General features: G+C 40.2%; 1 protein-coding gene across 1 annotated transcript in view; it reads right to left on the bottom strand.

The window, feature by feature from the left end:
• AP1G1 (adaptor related protein complex 1 subunit gamma 1) overlaps positions 1–16446 on the bottom strand; it is a 96554-nt gene that overhangs the window by 56166 nt on the left and 23942 nt on the right. Inside the window, exon 2 of the mRNA XM_053606296.1 lies at positions 12806–13009. Within this exon, the coding sequence (XP_053462271.1) occupies positions 12806–13006 (201 nt within the window). The 5' untranslated portion in view covers positions 13007–13009. The remainder of the gene's footprint in view (positions 1–12805; positions 13010–16446) is intronic.

Raw genomic sequence — 16446 nt, 5'->3', positions numbered from 1 at the left:
GGGAGGCAGAGGCAGGTAGATTGCTTGAGTTCAGGAATCGAGACCAGCCTGAGCAAGAGCAAGACCCACTCTCTAAAAATAGCTGGGCGTTGTGACGGACACTGTAGTCCTAGCTACTCTTGAGGGTGAGGCAAGAGGATCACTTGCGCCCAAGAGTTTAAGGTTGCAATGAGCTATGACACCACAGCATTCTACCAAGGGTGACAAAGTTAAACTCTGTCTCAAAGACAGATAGATAGATAGATGGATAGATAAATAAATATAGACAGATAAAAATAAAGGGACAAACATTAAACATAAAAATTTAAATATTAGCTAGGCAGGGTGGCACAAGTCTGTAAGCCCTAATTACTAGAGAAGCTGAGGCAGATGGATTGTATATAGTATTCTCTATTTATACAGTTACTTTACCTCAATAACAAACACTTGTTTTCAGAAGGTGACAAATTTGAGGGACAACATAAGATTTTATGTGTATGACTAGAAATGGTATCTGAAATATACCTTCCAATGAGGGATTAATTCTTTTTTAAATTCAGAATATTACCAGGGTACCCATGCTTTGGTTATATACTTTACTTTTGTCATTTTACATCAAAGTTATAAGTATGCCCTTCACCCAGAATGTGTTCCTTGTACGGTTAGGTGTGAATTAACCCAATCCCTCCTCCCCACTTCCCACCAAAGGATTAATTCTGATCACACTTTACACTTAGGTGGCCAGCAACAGTACAAGAATGTGCCACATTTAATCTTTAAGAATGCTAACAAAGTTTTCGAATGTTGAAAAAGAAAGATAAAGGTTGGTTTGAAGGTACAATGATGGGAGGTGGTGCATCTGAGAGGAAGGCATCCGTTTTTGAGCAGCAATTTCCAAAAAACACAAGTCAACACTATTGCATGGAAGACCAGAAAGAAAAAAGTAATCATTTACATATATCTGCCCCTCAGGTAACAATGCCAAATTTACCTAATACTGCTACTCCCCTAAAAAAGCTACTTGAAAAACTCACCTGAACATTTCTAACCACAAATCTAGCAGATGCTTTAAGACCAGAGTAAATGGCTTTTATATCCACACCCCATACAGTTAATAGAAAACTTCTACTTTTATTCCGAACCCTTCTCAGCATAAGGTTCTAGTCAGCCATTATAGCAAAAAGTCTAAGAGAACAAAGTTATCAGCCCTTTTTTGGAACAAAATACAGTGCCTAAGAAGTGGTTCCCAAACCTGACTGGTCAGATCACCTGGGGAGAGCTTTGAGAAATATAGGTCACCCTCAGGATATTCCGACAGAGAAAATTTGAGATAGGGACTAACAATTTTTATAATCTTTTTCTAGATGATTAATATTCTAATTTTCTTTGAATTTCAAGGCAGTTTTTGAAAAGAGAACATTACTAGGTTTCTGGCCTTTTTAAGACTTTCCTAAAGGAAGGACAAAAGGTGCGCTCATTTTGTTAGCTTTTAGAACAATTTCATAAACGGTCAAACATAAGTCTGCATTTGCTTTTAAATTTAACACTCGAGCTCTGTGATATGAATAATCACCTCGATGAAAAGATACTACTAAAATTTTGTAAACATTAATGGATCTGCAACTGGTTGGCTAGGTCTTTGAAAAAGTTACCTTTATTTCAATACTCAGAAGTAAGTATCTAGTATATACAAATACACACATGCACACACAAGGCCTTATCCAAAAACAAGCTTGTTAGAACTTTTTACCACTGTGTAGCCTGGCAACATAAAACCTATATAGACCAGAGCCTGTTTGTTTGTTTGTTTTTGAGACAGTCTCACTATGTCGCCCTGGGTAGAGTACATGGCATCACAGCTCACAGCAACCTCAAACTCTTGGGCTTAAGCGATTCTCTTGCCTCAGCCTCCCAAGCAGCTGGGACTACAGATGCCTGCCACAACACCCAGCTATTTTTTGTTGCAGTTGTCATTGATGTTTAGCTGGCCCAGGCCGGGTTCGAACCCACCAGCCTTGGTGTATGTGGCTGGCCGTAACCACTGTGCCTGTGCACCGAGCCAAATAAAGCCCTCCCCCGCAACCCCAGTTTTGGCCTGGCTCAAACCCGCCACCCGTGGCATATGGGGCCAGCACCCTACTCCTTGAGCCACAGGCGCCACCCCAAAGCTTTTTTCATATTGTGCCTCAGTCTCATTTCTCTTCCCTTCATCCCAGAAGTAATGAAAATCCCAAACTGCTGCTCGATATTGCCACATCTTATGTTTTTAGTACACATATAAAGACAAAGTGATTTTGAATGCTTACAAAGGGGTCCAACTGCAGCCAATGGGCCTCATGAAGATTATTTGAGGACTGTGTTGTTGCTTATCAGTGGTATCAGATATCGAGAAAAGTATGCAGGGACCTGTTCTTTTGCTCATCAGCTTTCACAAGTGTTTATGTATTTAATGTGTGGCCTAACACAACAGAAAAAAGGATGGATATCCTTTTATTTAAGTATTATACTATGTTCCTACTCTTTTCCCTCAACATCTTTGAGTATTACATCAAGATAAGATGCTCTAGCTCAGGTGTGGAGGATCACTTGAGCCCCAAAGTTTGAGGCTGCTGTGAGCTATGATGCCATGGCATAAAGCTCCCAGGGCAACAGAGTGAGACTCTGTCTCCAAAAAGAAAAAGACAAGAATGCCCTATTCAGTCACATTCGTTGCTGCATAGTATCCTACTTGTGAACATAAACTAACCTATTCTTTATAAGGACAAGTAGATTGTTCATAATGTTTTACTACCAGAAATACTGCAGCAATGAACTCTCTTATACATGTGTCTTTGTGTACTGGACAAGAATTTCTCTAGGTTATAAACCAAGGAGTCTTGTTCAAATTCAAGTTTTTCAGCTTTTGATTTATTCTGTGTTGATCTGATTTGATAAATAACCCTTCAAGGGTGGTGGTATGAACTTTCACCAAAAAGTGCATAATATTTTTCTGGTAGTTGTTTCTCTTTCGTGATGCTAGCTGTGCTGATAATCATCATGGGCTGAAAATAGTAGTACTCTAAATACTGTTCTAAGAAGCAACTTCTCTATATATTCCACTGAGTTCCTTTAGAACAGGTTATAGGTAAAATGCAGGATACGTGTTTATTTTTCCTTTCATAGACCACTTTTCAAAATAATGAGTTAGCTCTCTAGCATCCCCTAAAGATGATCAATGAAGTTTTTTTTTTTTTTTGCAGTTTTTGGCTATGGCCGGGTTTGAACCCGCCACCTCCGGCATGTGGGGCCAGTGCCCTACTCCTTTGAGCCACAGGCGCCACCCCGAAGTTTTTTTTTTTTGGGGGGGGTGGGGGCGTTTTGCAGTTTTTGGCCGGGGCTGGGTTTGAACCCGCCACCTCCGGCATGTGGGGCTGGTGCCCTACCCCAAGTTTTTGAAATTTTTTGTTTAAACTTTTTTTTTTTGAGACAGAGTCTCACTATGTCATCCTCAGTAGAGTGCCATGGCGTCATAGCTCACAGCAACCTCAAACTCTTGGGCTTAAGCGATTCTCTTGCCTCAGCCTCCTAAGTAGCTGGGGCTACAGGCACCCACCACTATGCCCAGCTATTTTCTTGTTGTAGTTGTCACTTTTGTTTGGCAGGCCCGGGCCAGGTTAGAACCTGCCAGACCTGCTGTATGTGGCTGGTGACCTAGTCGCTGAGCTACAGGCGCCAAGCCTGTTTAAATTTGGCTCGGAGCCTATAGCTTAGCAGCTAGGGCATCAGCCACATACACCAGAGCTGGCGGGTTCGAATCCAGCCCGGGTCAACTACAACCAAAAAATAGCCGGACATTGTGGCGGGCGCCTATCATCCCAGCTATTTGAGAGGCTGAGGCAAGAGAATTGCTTAAGCCCGAGAGTTTGAGGATGCTCTGAGCTATGATGCCACAGCACTTGACCAAGAGCGACATAGTGAGACTTTGTCTCAAAAAAAAAAATACATATATATATGTCATTATCTCATGAATATGAATTTATTTGGTATGTTTCAATAGTTCATAACTATTCCTATTATTGCTTAAATTGCCTCATATAGGGGCATAATAATCTCTCTGGTAACTACTGAAAAGTTTTGACAGAACCTTTACAGTATTTCTTGCTTTCTGGCATAGTAAGATGGTTCAAGATTATTTTACTAATTTCCTACCCTGGATTTAGAATCAGCCATCATTCCAATTGGTCCTGAATATTTTTAAGTAAAACGGTATTTGGAGACTACAATCTAGGCTTACAGGTGTTTACTGGTACTAGTTTAGGCACTGTTTCCAAGCCTTTTTGAGGAGTAGTACTAGCTTACGTGCTTTTTAAAGATAAAACATAAATTAAAATATTAGCAAGGTAAATCCAGCAATGTAAAAGAAATAACCATCATGACTAAAGTTTATTTCAGACATGCAAGGAGTACATCATCAAAATATCTACTAATATAATTCATTACACTAAAAGGTTAAGAAAAGAAAGTCCATGATTACTTCAGTAGGTACTTTAAAAGCATCTGATAAAATTTTTTTTGATAATTTTTTTTTTTTTTTTTTTTAACTTCCTTAATGTAGCCAGGGACTGTAGCTCATGCCTATAATCCCAGCACTCTGGGAGGCCAAAGCAGGTAGAATGCTTGAGCTCAGGAGTTCGAGACCAACTTGAGCAAGAGCCAGACCTCATCTCTATTAAAAATAGAAAAACTAGCCAGGCAGGCTACAGTGAACACACCTGTAGTTCCAGCTACTAGGCTGAGGCAAGAGGATCACTCAAGCCCAAGAGTTTGAGCTATGATGCCACAGCATTCCACTCAGGTTGACAGAGTGAGACTCTTGTCTCAAAGAAGAATAAATAAATATTTTTTTAATGTGATAGAGTTTCCTAAAATTACCACATTTATCCATATGGTATACAAAGCATTTAATGTTTTAACAAGACAAGATGCCTACTACCTTTTTTAATACTGTACTACAGATATAGTGTAGTAAGAAAACAAAAGAGATGGAAAAGGAAGAAAAAATTACCATCGTTTGCAGACAATGATTTTGATTATATGGAAACACTGGAATCTATAGACCAGGGGTCCTCAAACTGTGGCTGGCGGGCCACACGAGGTGGTGTGATTGTATTTGTTCCCATTTTGTTTTTTTACTTCAAAATAAGATATGTGCAGTGTGGATAGGAATTTGTTCATTGTTTTTTTTTTTTTATTAGTCCAGCCCTCCACCGGTCTGAGGGACAGTGAACTGGCCCCCTGTTTAAAAAGTTTGAGGACGCCTACTACACACTCTTAGAACCAAGTTCAGTAATGTTGGTAGGTCAATAACTACATTGAAAAGCAATTATATTTCTATATCTATAACATAAGAATTTTTTTTTTTTTTGAGACAGAGTCTCAAGCTGTTGCCCTGGGTAGAGTGCTGTGGCGTCACAGCTCACAGAAACCTCAAACTCTTGGGCTTAAGTGATTCTCTTGCCTCAGCCTCCCAAGCAGCTGGGTCTACAAGTGCCCACCACAATGCCCAGCTATTTTTGTTGTTGCAGTTGTCATTGTTGCGTTAGCTAGCCCAGGCTGGGTTCAAACTACGGGCGCCGCCTATAACATAATTATTTTTAAACAAATTTTTTTTGGAGACAAGGTCTCACTCTGTCACCTAGGCTGTAGTGGCATCACCATAGCTTACTGCAACCTCAAATTCTCAGCTCAAACGATCTTCCTACCCTAGTCTCCCAAATAGCTGGATTACCGGCATGTGCCACTATGCCTGGTTAACTTTTCTGCCTAGCTAATTTTTCTATTTTTTTGTAGTGACAGGGTCTCATTATGTTGCTCAGACTGGTCTCAAACTCCTGGCCTCAAATGATCCTCCAACCTTGGCTTCCCAAAGTGCTAGGATTACAGAACTGAGCCACTGGGCCCAGCTATGTATATTAAAAATTTTATAGGGCGGCACCTATGGCTCAGTGAGTAGGGCGCCAGCCCCATATACTGAGGGTGGCAGGTTCGAACCCAGTCCCGGTCAAAACTGTAACAACAACAACAAGAAAATAGCCAGGCATTGTGGCGGGAGCCTGTAGTCCCTGCTACTCAGCAGGCTGAGGCAAGAGAATTGCCTAAGCCCAAGAGAGCTAGAGGTTGCTGTGAGCTGTGATGCCACAGCACTCTACCAAGGGCAACAAAGTGAGACTGTCTCTAAAAAAAAAAAAAATTTTTTTTTTAAGAGGGGGAATGGGGAGAGGGAAGGGAGTGAGCGGGGGGTCACAGTGTATGACACACCTCTTGGGGGTAGGACACAATTATAAGAGGGAATTTACCTAACAAATGCAATCAGCACAACCTGGTTCTTTGTACCCTCAATGAATACCCAACAATAAAAAAAAATTATAGGATACTATTTGCAATAGGAACAAGAGCTCAAGAAACCTATGAATAAATTTCTCAAAGATGTAAAACTTCAGGGAACCTAAAGAACTGGAGTGCTATCCTATATTGATGGAAGGGAAGACACAGGCAATATTCATAGATAAGTAATTGTGTATAGTGGGCCAGGGTGGAAATGGAAAGAAATAAAGAATGCAGACTCAGCCTGCATATAGTTTACTACTGATATGCAGAAATGTAGATCCAGTGTTAACAATTCTGATTTTTCTAAGAGAAACTAAAAATCCAAATTTCTATGAGGAGTTCCTGGATATTTATATATTTGGTAATAATTTTAAATATTGTACAAGACAAGGGAGGGGGGAGGTTTTGGTGGAGGGAAGGTAATGGAGTGGGGCCACATCTACGGTGCATCTTAGAATGGGTACAGGCGAAACTTACTAAATGCAGAATACAATGCCTACATACAGTAACTAAGAAAATGCCATGAAGGCTACATTGAACAGTTTGATGAGAAATATATTTCAGATTGTATATGAAACCCGTACATTGTACCCCTTGATTGCACTAATGTACACAGCTATGATTTAACAATAAAAATAAATTAATTTAAAAAAAATAAATAAAGACTTTAAAAAATATATATTGTACAAGACAAAACACAGCCATGAAAAAATATGGCCCCTGAGCCACCAGTTATCTACTCCTGCAACTACCCACTTCTTTCAATATTCAACTTTATTTCTGAGTTGTGATTAAGCCAGATACGTGAAAGGTTACACATCCTACAGGAAATCTAGTACAAAAGTGTTGAGGATGCTGCCTCTAACATTACTAATAGAATTCTAGATAAAAGACCCACATAAGAAAATCTCTTTTAGAATTCAAGGCTATAAACTTTGCTTGGCTCGGTGCCTGTACCTTAAGCAGCTAGGGCACCAGCCACATTCACGGGAGGTGGCAGGTTCAAACCCAGCCCAGGTCTGCCAAACAGCAATGACAACTACAGCCAAAAACTAGCCGGGCATTATGACGGGCACCTGTAGTCCCAGCTACTTGGGAGGCTGAGGCAAGAGAATCGCTTAAGCCCGAAAGAGTTTGAGGTTGCTATGAGCTGGACACCACAGGACTCTATAGAGGGTGACACAGTGAGACTCTGGCTCAAAAAAAAAAAAGCTTTGCCTGAGCCTGAATAATAGCAAGACTGCATTTCAAAAAAAAAAAAAACAGTAAAATTAGCCTGTAGTCCCAGCTACTTGGGAAGCTGAAGCAGGAGGATCACTTGAGCCCTGGAGTCCAAACAATAGAGCAACACCTTGTCTAAAAAAAAAAAAAAAAAAAAAATTGTTTGCTGTTCTTAAAATGGCAAAATGGGTAGTATGTGAAGGCTTTTTTTAGGTACAAAACATCAACATCTGACATTAACTTAATTTTTATAATAACCGTATAAAGTAGCCATTAGTATTGTCCCCATTTCAGACACAGGTTAAAGACCTTGGTCAAAGTCACACAGATAGTACAATAACAAAGCAAGAATTCACATCCAAGAGTTTTGTTTCTACAGTTTTGCTCTTCTATTCTGGGAATAACCCCCAAAGTGAATGTCTCTTTTCTTGCCTTAGCTACCCTACCAAACACAACTACACTAGCCTTATGTTCTGAATTATTCCTTCTCCCAACTCTTTCTACTATTTTTCGTTTTTAAGTGGATGCTAGTAGTTTACGCCATCTCAAATCCTTTATACAGCCAGGAAGGGCTAAAATACTTAATTAACTCAAAAGAAATTACTTAAAGATTTGAATTTAGCCCAAAGAATGAATGGGTTTTCAAGTGGTTAAGTTCTAGTCCTCTGACTAGCTGTGTGAATTTAAATAAATCACTCTAGAATTTGTTTTCTCATCTGTAAATAAGAGGTTATTACCTCTCCCATGGATTTTACTATAAAATTTAAATGAGAGTTTTTAAATGTGGCTACTAGAAATTTTAAAATATATATGTGGCTCATATTTTATTTCTATTGACAGCATTATACTAGATACTGCAATAAAAAGTAAAAAATAAAGGTGAAATTCGTTTTAATAGTATATTTTATTTAACTAATATATCTAAAATAGCATTTCAACATATGATTAACATAAAAATTATTTAGATATTTTACTTTTTTGTTTTTTGAGATGGAGCCTCACTCTATTGCCCTGGGTAGAGTGCCATGGTATCGTCATAGCTCACAGCAACCTCAAACTCTTGGACTCAAGCGATCCTCTTGCCTCAGCCTCTGAAGTAGTTGGGACTACAGGTGCTCACCACAATGCTTGGCTATATTTTTTAGAGACGGGGGTCTCATTCTTGCTCAGGCTGCTCTCAAACTCCTGACCTCTAACAATCCACCTGGTCTCAGCCTCTCAGAGTGCTAGGATTACAGGTGTGAGCCACCACCCCTGGCCTACACTCTTTTTTCATAGTAAGACTAAATATAGTATGTATTTTTACACTTAGCATATCTCAATTTGTACATTTTCATCAGAAATACTTGATTATATAGCCGGAAGTTGTGGCAGGCGCCTGTAGTCCCAGCTACTCAGGAGGCTAAGGCAAGAGAAATACTTAAGCCCAAGAGTTTGAGGTTGCTGTGAGCTGTAACACTACAGCATTCTACTGAGGACAACATAATGAGACTCTATGTCAAAAAAAATAAATAAATAAAGCGGGCAGCACCTGTGGCTTAGTGAGTAGGGCGCCGGCCCCATATGCCGAGGGTGGCGGGTTCAAACCCAGCCCCGGCCAAACTGCAACAAAAAAAAATAGCCGGGCGTTGTGGCGGGCGCCTGTAGTCCCAGCTGCTTGGGAGGCTGAGGCAAGAGAATCACGTAAGCCCAAGAGTTAGAGGTTGCTGTGAGCCGTGTGACGCCACAGCACTCTACCCGAGGGTGGTACAGTGAGACTCTGTCTCTACAAAAAAATAAATAAATAAATAAATAAATAAACAACTTGACTATACTCATTTTTCATAAAATTTATAACTGATAACATATATTCAAGTTGTTTAAAACATATTTAAAAGTTTTTCAATAACTGAATCAAGTACCAAAAAAAAAAAAAATTTATTTTCTCAGTTGAAATAGCCACATACAGCTACTGGTTACTGTAATAAATAGTACATCCAATAAATAATATGCAATTAAAGAGTTAACGTTATTATAAATAATTAAATTAAAATGGCACTTGATACATGCAGGTGAGAGAATCCAGATATGAACCATTTTATGGGCATATTATAAAGGTAATTCCAACAGGGCAGGTACCAAATTACTTATATGAACAGGATGGTGAATCATTCAAATAAAGGAAACTGAATAAGAAACTTTAAAGTATGGTTCCTATTCCCACTCAGAAAGATCTTTATTTTTGACCCAATATGTTAGTACAGTTTCTTTGAATATTCATACTTTCTACCTAAGAATTAAATGTTTTGTCTAATAAATACAAAACACCCCAAAATGCTACCTAGACAGACCTAGGAAGTATATTCCATTTAAACATATAATAGAAATAGAAAAGCCAAGTATCCAATGTACTCAATACTAATTATGAAGCCAGTAGACAATCTAATACATTCCCACATAAGACAAAATGGTGGCGTGCTCCCACTTTATAGGCACAATGTACGGGTATATGGCACACCTCTTGGTTGCGGGACACAACTCACCCAAGGAACTCCGGGAACTCTACATAACAAATGCAAACACTCTAATCTAGCTGTTTGTACCCTTACATTAACCTGAATTAAAATGAATAAATATTTTTTTAAAACAAACAAAAAATAAACGTATAATAGAATAAATCTTAGAAAAAATAGATCTTTTTACAAAATGAACTATCCTCTGAAGTCTTACATCTACTCTGTAACTTGAAATTCAAGAGTATGTCTTTAAAGAACTGCTTGGGAATACGTAATTGTAATGTTTCCAAGATGTTAACAGTGATCATCACTGAAAGGAGAAAATAAGAGTTTTCTCTCTACTTAGACTACCTCTTATTTTTATAGCCCAATTCTCAATGTACCAGATTTCTGTAAATCTAGACTTATACTTAAACTCAAACAACAAAAATATGTGGGTAACTATTTGCTATATACTATGTCATACACTATATAGATAACCACTTGGATCAACTTTTCATGTGGTAAAAGCTTATAACTTGAAACACAGTGCCTTAGGATATCATCCCCCTCCCATCTCTCCATATGAATGAAATAGGAAATATATTTCTAAGAATGAATTAATTACGTTTTAAAAAAACTGTTCGTGATAGACTACGTAAAAGAAAGAAATGCTATTATGACACTAATTCTATTCAAAGCCAATATACGAATATATTGATGAGACCAGCTGTTGTTTTTGCCTGTCCCCCTTCTTTTGATCTAGTCTCCATTTCTTCTGATATTAACACCTCAATTTTTCTTTGGGGAACTAATGTTCTCCCACTCTTAGTCACATATTTCAAAGTGGGTTGACCATACTCTGAATTTCAAAACAAGCATAAAACTAACCCAATTCAATCTGTGAAGATTCAATCCTGGTACTTTTCTGTTTTAACTTGGGGGCAGGAAATCTCCCTCCACTGAAATTGCTGAGCTAAACAGAAAATAAACTCATAGCCATCTTTTCTGACAAATTAAATTCATCAGCCAAGCAGTGGCTCACACCTATAATCCCAGCACCCTGGAAGCCAAGGCAGGAGGATTGCTTAAGGTCAGGAGTTCGAGACCAGCCTGAGCAAGAGCAAGACCCCATCTCTACCAAAAACAGAAAAATTAGCCATGCCTCAAAACATTAGTAAATAAACAAGGAATACATCAAAGTATTAACAATAGTTATCCTTAAATAAAGGAAATATGAATGGCATATTTCTCCTACCTAGTGTTACACATTCTTTCAATTTTGCAGTCTTTTGCTTTAAAAGACTTTTAGAATATAATATCTTAAATTAAGTGAAATAAAATTTAGCAGCACTAATATAAAATAAAAACCCACTATTCCCCTTTCTGTAATTTAATACACCTTATCACAAAGAAAGCACTTATCACTGAGAATATCATCCTCAAAGCCCTGACTGCATATATCAAATAGTATATACATTTGTTTATGGAAAAAAAAAAATCAGGAGGCAGACCTGCACGAAAATTGTAGCAATTAAAGCACAAGGTAGGGCAGCGCCTGTGGCTCTGTGAATAGGGCACCAGCCCCATATACCGAGGGTGGAGGGTTCAAACTCAGCCCCGGCCAAACTGCAACAACAACAACAAAAAAATAGCCGGGCATTGTACAGGCACCTATAGTCCCAGCTACTCGGAAGGCTGAGGCAAGAGAATCGCCTAAGCCCAAGAGCTGGAGGTTGCTGTGAGCTGTGACGCCACAGCACTCTACCAAGGGCAACAAAGTGAGACTCTGTCTCCAGGAAAAAAAAAAAAAAAAAGCACGAGGTAATTAGGACAAAATAGAGGCCATCAATTGGCAACCCCCTAATTTCTTTAAGAACAATTGTTATGAGTTTTTCCATATAACATCATACACAGAGGACATAATTAAGAAAACATTTAGGGCGGCGCCTGTGGCTCAGTTGGTAAGGCGCCGGCCCCATATACCAAGGGAGGCGGGTTCAAACCTGGCCCCGGCTGAACTGCAACCAAAAAATAGCTGGACGTTGTGGCGGGCGCCTGTAGTCCAGCTACTCGGGAGGCTGAGGCAAGAGAATTGCTTAAGCCCAGGAGTTGGAGGTTGCTGTGAGCTGTGTGATGCCATGGCACTCTACTGAGGGCCATAAAGTGAGACTCTGTCTCTACCAAAAAAAAAAAAAAAAAAAGAAAACATTTCTTAAATACTCATTGTAGTCCAGGCCTTCTAGCAGAACAATCACAATCTATTGGTTAATCGGGGTCAATCTTTAAACAAGCTAGCTGCCACCATCAAAACATTCTCAATCCACATAATGAGAAATTCCCAGTGGAAAGGCAGCATCATGCCCTTCCAGATGTGCAGCTCGCTCTCTTTAAACAAGCTAGCTGCCACCATCAAAACATTCTCAATCCACATAATGAGAAATTCCCAGTGGCAGGCAGTATCATGCCCTTCCAGATTTGCAGCTCACTCTCTCAATCCTCAGTTCCTCAATAATCAGACTACAAAGTTATCACCAGAAAATGACTGACATTCTCTGAGCTACAGAGTCATTCAAAGAATACTCTTAAGCAGGAAGATAGCTGGAGTCTAAGGGTTCAAGGCTGTATTGCCTCATGACTGCATCTGTGAATAGCTACTGTACTGCAGCCTGAGCAACATAGGGAGACCCCATCAAAATGGGGAAAAAAAAAAAAAAAAGACAAAGAAGAGTGCTCTTGCTAAATGTGGGCTCAGCCCAGCCTACCTGTCCAAAGTGAGCAGGGTAGCCCAGCATGTGCATATATAGTAATTTTGCCACATTGCGACATCGGTATGTGTTGTCTTCTTCTCTAAAAGATGACCGGATTGCAGCACATTCTTTCTGGATCATTTCTCGTTCTTCAGCTTGGGTTCGGGCTGTCCGGATGGTCCGGATCAGCTCCCGCAATCTTATGGGGGCTGGCATCCTCTGGATATGGAAAGACATTAATTAGAGAGGTTCATATTTTTTACCATCAAACTCATTCATATATGTACACCTTCTCATTTAAACCGACTGATATTGAAGAATTCAAGACTTGTTAAATCCAGGTAAGCTAAGTTAAGCAAAGCTTGTTAAGCTTCAGCGCAGCTATTACATATAAACCCTTCAATTCAGTAACGTTCTAAGGAAGACTACAAACAAAAAAATTAAGTGAAGCCAAGTACAATGGCTCAAATCTGTGATACCAGCTAGCCAGGACCCTGAGGTGGGGAGTATTGCTTAAAGCCAACATATGAAGGCTAGCCTAGGCAACTATATAGTGAGATCCTGTCATCCTGTCTGTATCTGTCTGTCTGTCTCTCTCTCTCTAACACACACACACACAGAATATATGCACAAAAGGCAGGCTCAGTAGTATACATCTGTAGTCCCAACTATTTGAGAGGCTGAGGCAGAAGCATCACTAGAGCCCAGGAGCTCAAGGCCCAGCTGGACAATATAGCAAGACCCCATTTCTTTAAAAAAAAAAAAGGTATCAAATTAAGCAAAATAAGACACAGAATACACTAATACGTAAAGTCCATCACTAACATCACAATACTTCAAGGATGAATTCAACTCAAATCTTTACTCAATTATTAAATAAGGAAAGGCCTATGCCTACCTTTAGAAAAGATAGCTATTTTCTGTTCTTTCTTTCTTTCTTTTGAGATAGAGTCTTACTATGTCGCCCTTGGTAGAATGCCATGGTATCACAGTTCACAGAAACCTCAAACTCTTGGGCTTATGCAATTCTCTTGCCTCAGCCTCCCAAGTAGCTGGGATTATAGGCGCCTGCTACAATGCCCGGCCATTTTTTTGTTATAGTTGTCATTGTTATTTAGCAGGCCCATGCTGGATTTGAATCCACCAGGCCCAGTGCAAGTGGCCGGCACGCTAACCACTGAGCTGCGAGCGCTGAGCCAACATAGCTATTTTCTGCTGAACCACTGTTAAACACAACATAGCTCAAGAAAGAGTCTGATAAATATAATCACAATCATACTTCAACTCAACAAAATATGAGAGATTAAGAGACCAACTGACAGATTAAAATACATCCAATATAGGCGGCGCCTGTGGCTCAAGGAGTAGGGCGCCGGTCCCATATGCCGGAGGTGGGGGTTCAAACCCAGACCCGGCCAAAAAAAATAAAAATAAAAATAAAATAAAATACATCCAATAAAAATAGTAACCATCTTTGTACCCTGGATATACTTTAAAAATGTGAAGAAGAAGGGCGGCACCTGTGGCTCAGTCCATAGGGCGCCAGCCCCATATACTGAGGGTGGCGGGTTCAAGCCCGGCCCCGGCCAAACTGCAACCAAAAAATAGCCGGGCATTGTGGCGGGCACCTGTAGTCCCAGCTGCTCAGGAGGCTGAGGCAAGAAAATTGCTTGAGCCCGGGAGTTGGAGGTTGCTGTGAGCTGTGTGAGGCCACGGCACTCTACCGAGGGCCATAAAGTGAGACTCTGTCTCTACAAGGAAAAAAAAAAATGTGAAGAAGAAGAAGAATGACAATAAACCAATCTCAGAGAATAAGACAGTAGTGCCATAAAGAGCTTTTTTGGGGGGCGGCGCTTGTGGCTCAGTGAGTAGGGCGCCAGTCCCATATGCCGGAGGTGGCGGGTTCAAACCCAGCCCCGGCCAAAAACCACAAAAAAAAAAAAAAAAAGAAAGAAAAATATCCAAAAAAAAAAGAGCTTTTTTTTTGTAGAGACAGAGTCTCACTTTATGGCCCTTGGTAGAGTGCCATGGCATCACACAGCTCACAGCAACCTCCAACTCCTGGGCTTAAGGGATTCTCTTGCCTCAGCCTCCCGAGTAGCTGGGACTATAGGCGCCCGCCACAACGCCCAGCTATTTTTTGGTTTGCAGTTCAGCCGGGGCCGGGTTTGAACCCTCCACCCTCGGTATATGGGGCCGGCGCCTTACTGACTGAGCCACAGGTACCGCCCATAAAGAGCTTTTAAAAGTAAAAAATAGGCCTGAAGCAGTGGCTTAGGCCTGAAGTCCTAGCACTCTTGGAGGTCAAGGAAGAAAGATCACATGAGTTCAGGAGTTCAAGACCAACGTGAGCAAGACATTTTCTCTACCAAAAATAGAAAAAAATTAATGCATCTTTAGTCCCAGCTACTTGGGAGGTTGAGGCAGGAGGACTGCTTGAGCCCAGGAGTTACAGACTGAGTTATGGCAAAGCTACTGCATTCTAGCATAGGGGCAAGAAAGCAAGACTCTGTTAATAAAGAACCTATAATAGGCTCAGCCCCTGTAGCTCAAGGGGCTAAGGCACCAGCCACATACACCAGAGTTGGCAGGTTTGAATTCAGCCTGGGCCTGCAAAACAACAATGACAGCTACAACCAAAAAATGGCCAGGCGTAGTGGAAGGCACCTGTAGTCCCAGCTACTTGGGAGGCTGAGGCAAGAGAATCGCTTGAACCCAGGAGTTGGAGGTTGCTGTGAGCTGTGATGCCACAGCACTCTACCCAGGGCGACTGCTTGAGGCTCTGTCTAAAAAATAATAATAAAAAAAAATCTATAATAGCCAAAACAATCATCAAAAAAATAGAAAAGAACAATGGTGGAGAATTTGTACTAATTTCAAAATTGACTACAAAGCTACAGTAATCAAGACAATATGAAACTGAATTTAAGGACAGAGAGTAATGGGGCAAATTGGAAAATTTAGGAAAAGACCCACACTTAATTAGTTCAAATGATTTTCAACAAAGAGGCCAAAGTTATTCAATAGGAAAAAGGTATCTAAATGGGTGGGATTAGCCTCAATCCTAATAACCTCATACAACACACAAAAATTAACTCCAAATGGATCACAGACCTGAAAGTCAGTGCTAAAACTAAAACCAATCCCGAAGGAAAAAAAAAAAAAAAGCCACAGGAGAAAATCTTTGCAAACTTAAGTTAAACAGAGACCTCACACATAAGAAGAAAATATCAAAAAATAAAAAAAATGAATAAACTAGACTTGGAAATTTTAAACTTTTGCTCTTCAAAAGATCCCATTATGAAAACGAGGCAAGCCACAGAAAGTAAAAACGTTTACAATACACATCTATCAAAGAACTTAGACTTGGGATACAAGTTTTATAACTCAGTAACAAGCCAATCTTATTTAAAAAATGGATAAAAGAGCCAAAGGCAGTGGCTGAGGCCTGTAATCCTCTGGGAGGCTGAGGCAGCAGGATTGCCTGAGCTCAGTAGTTCAACACCAGCCTCAGGAAGACCAAGACCCCATCTCCACTAAAAATAGAAAAACTAGCCAGCCGTTGTGGTGGGCACCTATAGTCCTAGCTACTCGGGAGGCTGAGGCAAAAGGATTGCTTGAGCCCAACAGTTTGAGGTTACTATGAGCTCTGGTGC

Source organism: Nycticebus coucang, chromosome 2, assembly GCF_027406575.1.
Source record: "Nycticebus coucang isolate mNycCou1 chromosome 2, mNycCou1.pri, whole genome shotgun sequence".
Classification (NCBI taxonomy): domain Eukaryota; kingdom Metazoa; phylum Chordata; class Mammalia; order Primates; family Lorisidae; genus Nycticebus; species Nycticebus coucang.
This window is presented reverse-complemented; position numbering and strand designations above follow the sequence as displayed.